Genomic DNA, 5,123 nt, shown 5'->3' on the forward strand with positions numbered 1-5,123 from the left:
TTGAAACCTACAACAACCTAATAGTGAAGGAACTCAATAAAAACTATAGAGTAGCAAGTAATGAAGAACTGTGTCCACGTTTTACCCTAAAAAATGATTCAACAATAATCCTTAGCATTAGACTGATTTCTCCATGTATTTCAAATTTGGGAAACATTAGCAAAAAAATACTAGACGAAATCCTACCTAAATTAAAAAAAAAAATTTACCATAACCTGTGGAAATTATCGGAAGAGGTAACTGAATGGTTCGGCACACTACCCCAAGGCAAAAATAGAAAATTCCTTATGTTTGATATACATTCACATTACCCCTCTATTTCACCAAATCTCTTCGAGGAAGCACTAGAACTAGCTAGAAAACTAACAATTATAACAAATTTAGAATTAGACATTATAAGACTAGCAAGAAGAACTCTAATTAAATATGATAACAAACTATGGACCAGAAAGAACAGAAACCAACTTTAACGTTACAATGGGGTCCGGATAGTGAACAAGTAACAGACCTTTTAGGTCTTTATATGCTAAATGAACTATATAAAAAGAATCCAGGACTAAGAGGAGGACTATACCGGGATGATGCATTATTCTACTTGAACTCAACAAATAGGTTATTTGAAAAAAAAAATTAAACAATTCTTCAGTAAACTGAACCTAGATATAACAATAGACCCAAACCACAAATGTGTAAACTTCTTAGACATAACCCTGAATCTAGACAATAATTCATATGAATCCTACCATAAACCCAACCAAACGCTATTCTACATAGGTCACAAGTCCAACCATCCGAATAGTATGAAAAAAGCACTTATACCTAGCATCTCGAAAAGAATATCCAAAATATCACAAAATGAAGAATTATTCAATAAAAGCAAGGAATATTACAACCAAGCCTTAGCTAGATCATGTCGATGAGGAAATACAAAAAAGGAGAAAAAAAAGAGCAAAAACAAATGAAAAAATAAAACATACAATAAACACAAAAAAATGAAGAGATAGACGATAAGAAAACTAAATAAGAAGTTAAAAGAAAAATAGAAGGAAGAGCTAGACGTGGTTCAATCCACCGTTCAGCCACCATATAAAAAATAACATCCCAAGGGAATTTTACCAAATTATAGAAAATAATTTCCTGCAAGATAGTAAACTAAGTAAGATAATTAATAAAAACACTGTTAAACTATCCTTCTCAATGTCTGCTAACTTAACAAAAACCATAATTGGATCAAATAACACAAAATTAAATAAATTTTTCAAAAACAGAGATAGGACAGAAAATGAACCTAACAATGTAAAAGAATGTAACTGCCGGGATCCTAATGAATGTCCGATGAGGGGGAACTGTTTAACTTCAAACGTAGTATACAAATGTGAAATTATAACAAATAATGAAACTAAAGTATATCTGGGGAACACCGGAACTTGCTTTAAGGACAGATATCATAATCACCTAGCATCGTTTAAAAATGAAACTGAGAAAGAAAAGAACACCAAAAATAATGAAAACAACAACAATGTAAATAAAAATGAAAACAACGGTAGAAAGGATCATAACAATAGTGACAACCACAACTACTATAACGAAAATAGAAACAGAACCAATAGTAATAGCGAAAACAACCGGAAAAAAAACAAAGAAAAACTCAACCACTTTAGTAGTATGGGTTAAGGAATTAAAGGAAAATAAAACTGAATATAAATTAAGATGGTCAATAATTGATAAGGGGGAAAAATATAAACCTAGCAAATCGAAAAGATGCAACCTATGTATATTAGAATCTTACCATATACTAATAACAAAAGAAAAATTATTAAACAAAAGACTAGATGTAATCCACGGGTGTTTGCACAGAAACAAATATTTAATTTCACGCACTAGAGCTGATTAGGAAAAAAATGGAAGGGAGGTAATCCTAGATAAAAAAATGATACCACGAGAGTGACCTCCCCTGCATCGGGTAATATAATACGAACTCAAACACTAAGCAAAAAAACAATATTAAAATAAACACGCATAAATATAGGAATAAAATTATAAGATAATTGGAAAAAACAAATACAAAAACCAGTGAAAATTAAAGAAAAGATAAATAATTAATAAATAAAAAATAAAAATACGAAAGTACGGGTTAAAACGGAAAACTATCTTTTAATAACACCAAAAGATGGAGGAAGTGAGGAAGCATGGCTGTGGAAATCTTTTTACCCAAATACGATGTCCAGCATGTTAAAAATATACCATTTGTTGTAAAAATCTAATGGATAAACATCTGAAGAAGTTGGTGAGGACAGGATATTTTTACGGAAACATAAATCGTAAAATTGCCAACTCATTAATGAAACGGCTGTAAGTAAAAAATTTTCAGGAAATAAACGAATGTTATAAAAAGAAAACGTGAGTATTTTAATTTTCAACAAAATTTTTCACTATACATATATATATATATATATATATATATATATATATATATATATATATATATATATATATATATATATATTCAAGACTCACATATGGTATGTTTACTGCAGATAGATTACTTTTCAACTTGTCCTAAGCCAAGGTCGCCTAACATTTCTTTTCCCGTCTCCAGCTGACTGTACATCACAATTTTTGGTATCCTGTTATCAGGCATCCTCAAGACGTGACCAGTCCACCGCAACTGTGACTGGATGAGAAATTGTTCGATGCCAGATATTTTGCATTTTGTAAATAATTCTTCATTTAAAACCTTGTCGCGGAGGGTAAGGCCAAAAATCAAGCGTAAACAGTTTTCTAACTGATGAATGTGATGTTTGTACGGAATCCATGACTCAGAGCTGAGAAGAAGGATAGAGAGAACAACAGCATGATGAACAAGAATTTTTGTGTCCAGTCGGATACCCCTTTCATTCCACAAGCGGTGTCGAAGGCTTCCAAAGACACAGGTAGCCTTAGCAATCCTGTGAACAATTTCACCATCAAAGTAAGGAAACGACTTAACATTTTATATCAAGACTATCCATTTTCAGTTTATACTCAGGTGGATTTTGCCTTACGCTTCCAATTTTCTTTGAAGTAGGGGAAGGTTTATGTACTACTTCAGTCTTTTTTATGCTTAAAAATTGTCAGTCCAAAGGTCCTACATGCAGCTGAAAAGCGATCAAGAAAAGCCTGCGCTTCCTCGAATGATGTTACCACCAGAGCAGCATCGTCGGCAAAAGGCAAATCGCAAATAAATTCGGTTTGGAAAAGAGTTTTGGCTTTGAATTGTTGATGGTTTAACAATCAACCAGATGACCGGAATTGAAATTTGACACCAGTGTCAATGTCACTAAATACATGTTTCAGAATAAGTGAGAAGAAAAGCGCAAAGAGAACTGATGCCATTACACATCCCTGTTTGGTTTCATTTATAACACATCATGCCATCAGAGATTACAGTAGCCTTCATTCTCTCATGAAAATAAATAATCACGTTTAGCATGCTCTCAGGGATACAAAGCGTTCTTAATACCTGCCAAAGAGCGCCATGATTTAGGGTATTAAAGGCTTTCGTCGGGCCAACAAACCATATACAGATCTTGATTTCTCTCCCGGACCTTTTCTGCCACTTGATGGAGTGAAAATATCATGTCAATGGTGCTGCGACCCGACCGAAAATCGCACTGGGTCTCAGGATACACCTCATCGACGAGATCCTTGATGATTCTGTTTAGAATGAGTCTAGCCATAATCTTTCCAGAATCGAAAGCAGAGATATAACACGATGGTTGTCACAAACATTCTTGACTCCCTTATTCTTGCAAAGGTGTTTAACGCAGGCGTCTTTGTAGTCCTGTGGAACCTGACCTGCCTTCCATATCTTCACAAAAAGAGCATCAAGTTTTTTCACTAAAGTGTTTCCACCATATTTATATAACACCATTGTCAATGACAGAAGACATGTTTGAGATGCCGAACGGTTGAAAATATCTGTTTTGTCAGTGAGACATGTTGCTCAATTAACAGTGCTTAAGGAAGACGCACCACTCTTCTGAGGACCAAATACGTCCTTCAAACCATCGTAGAAAGCTTTTAACTTTTTGCTGTGGTCGGTTTCTTGAAGCTCAATAGCTTTAGTGTACCATCAGTGTTCTTTCATGGCTTACCTTTACACTTTTTATAAGCTGTGTGCTTTGTTGTTAAGTTTTTATCGTCTATCCAATTTTGTGTGCAGAGTGCATTTGGTTGATAAGAGTTTTTATTTCAGTATTGACCTCATTAAACCAGTCCTGATGCTTTCTTCGTGGTATCTCGAGGACTTTCACTGCTGCAGAGTAGTTTATATCTCGCAGTGGCTTCCAAGAAGTCTCAACGTCATCGGTGGCGTTAACAAATTCAAGTTCCCCACCAATTTACTGGCAAGCTCAGTTTTCTTTTCAGTGGACTCACAGAAATCACATTGATGTGTTTTGGAACCGTTTATCTTGTAACTCTGCGACTTTGTACACGTAATGAAAGCTTACTTCTAAGAAGTGCATTGCCCGAAAGATAGCAAGAAATGTAGAAGGAACGTGTGATATTGACATCCTTAATTTCCTTGCGTTTGTTTATGACAAAATCAGTAAGAACGATGATGAATTCATATGGTCTTGAGGTGGTTAGATTGTTGGAACAGGGTATTGATAAGTCAGAGGTCAAACTCTCTAAAATTGTAAGAAGGCGTAAACCATCTGCATTTACCTTGCCTACACCATGCACACTAAGAACTCTTGTCCAAGAGAGATTATCACCACCAACACGAGCATGTAAGTCACTAGCAAGAATGAGCTTATCCTGATGGCAAACTTTTGTGATGACATCACGAAGGAGATCATAGAGGTCGTTCTTCTATTTTTTCTCTCTCGCCCCTTTACATGACATTTTTTTATTGCAATTTTCTTCAGTTTATCTCTGTTGTGCGAGGAACAAAACATGGTTAGCTTGCCTTTGCTTTCATTTTTTTTAATCATTATGTCAATTGATCTATATTTAACCATAATCAAATTTTGTGCCCAAAAAGAATTTTCAAAAAAAAAAAAAAAAATATATATATATATATATATATATATATATGTCTGACTGACGTAAATGAACATTTAAAAATTAAGATGTTT

General features: G+C 34.1%; 1 protein-coding gene across 1 annotated transcript in view; it reads right to left on the minus strand.

The window, feature by feature from the left end:
* Positions 1 to 2,542: 2,542 nt before the first annotated feature.
* The window catches only part of LOC145292281 (uncharacterized), a 40,965-nt gene continuing 38,384 nt past the window's right edge, over positions 2,543 to 5,123 (minus strand). Inside the window, exon 2 of the mRNA XM_080138605.1 lies at positions 2,543 to 2,948. Coding sequence (XP_079994731.1) covers positions 2,543 to 2,948 — 406 coding nt within the window. The remainder of the gene's footprint in view (positions 2,949 to 5,123) is intronic.

Source organism: Euprymna scolopes, chromosome 13, assembly GCF_053919585.1.
Source record: "Euprymna scolopes isolate OS-2025 chromosome 13, ASM5391958v1, whole genome shotgun sequence".
In the NCBI taxonomy this organism is placed as follows: domain Eukaryota; kingdom Metazoa; phylum Mollusca; class Cephalopoda; order Sepiida; family Sepiolidae; genus Euprymna; species Euprymna scolopes.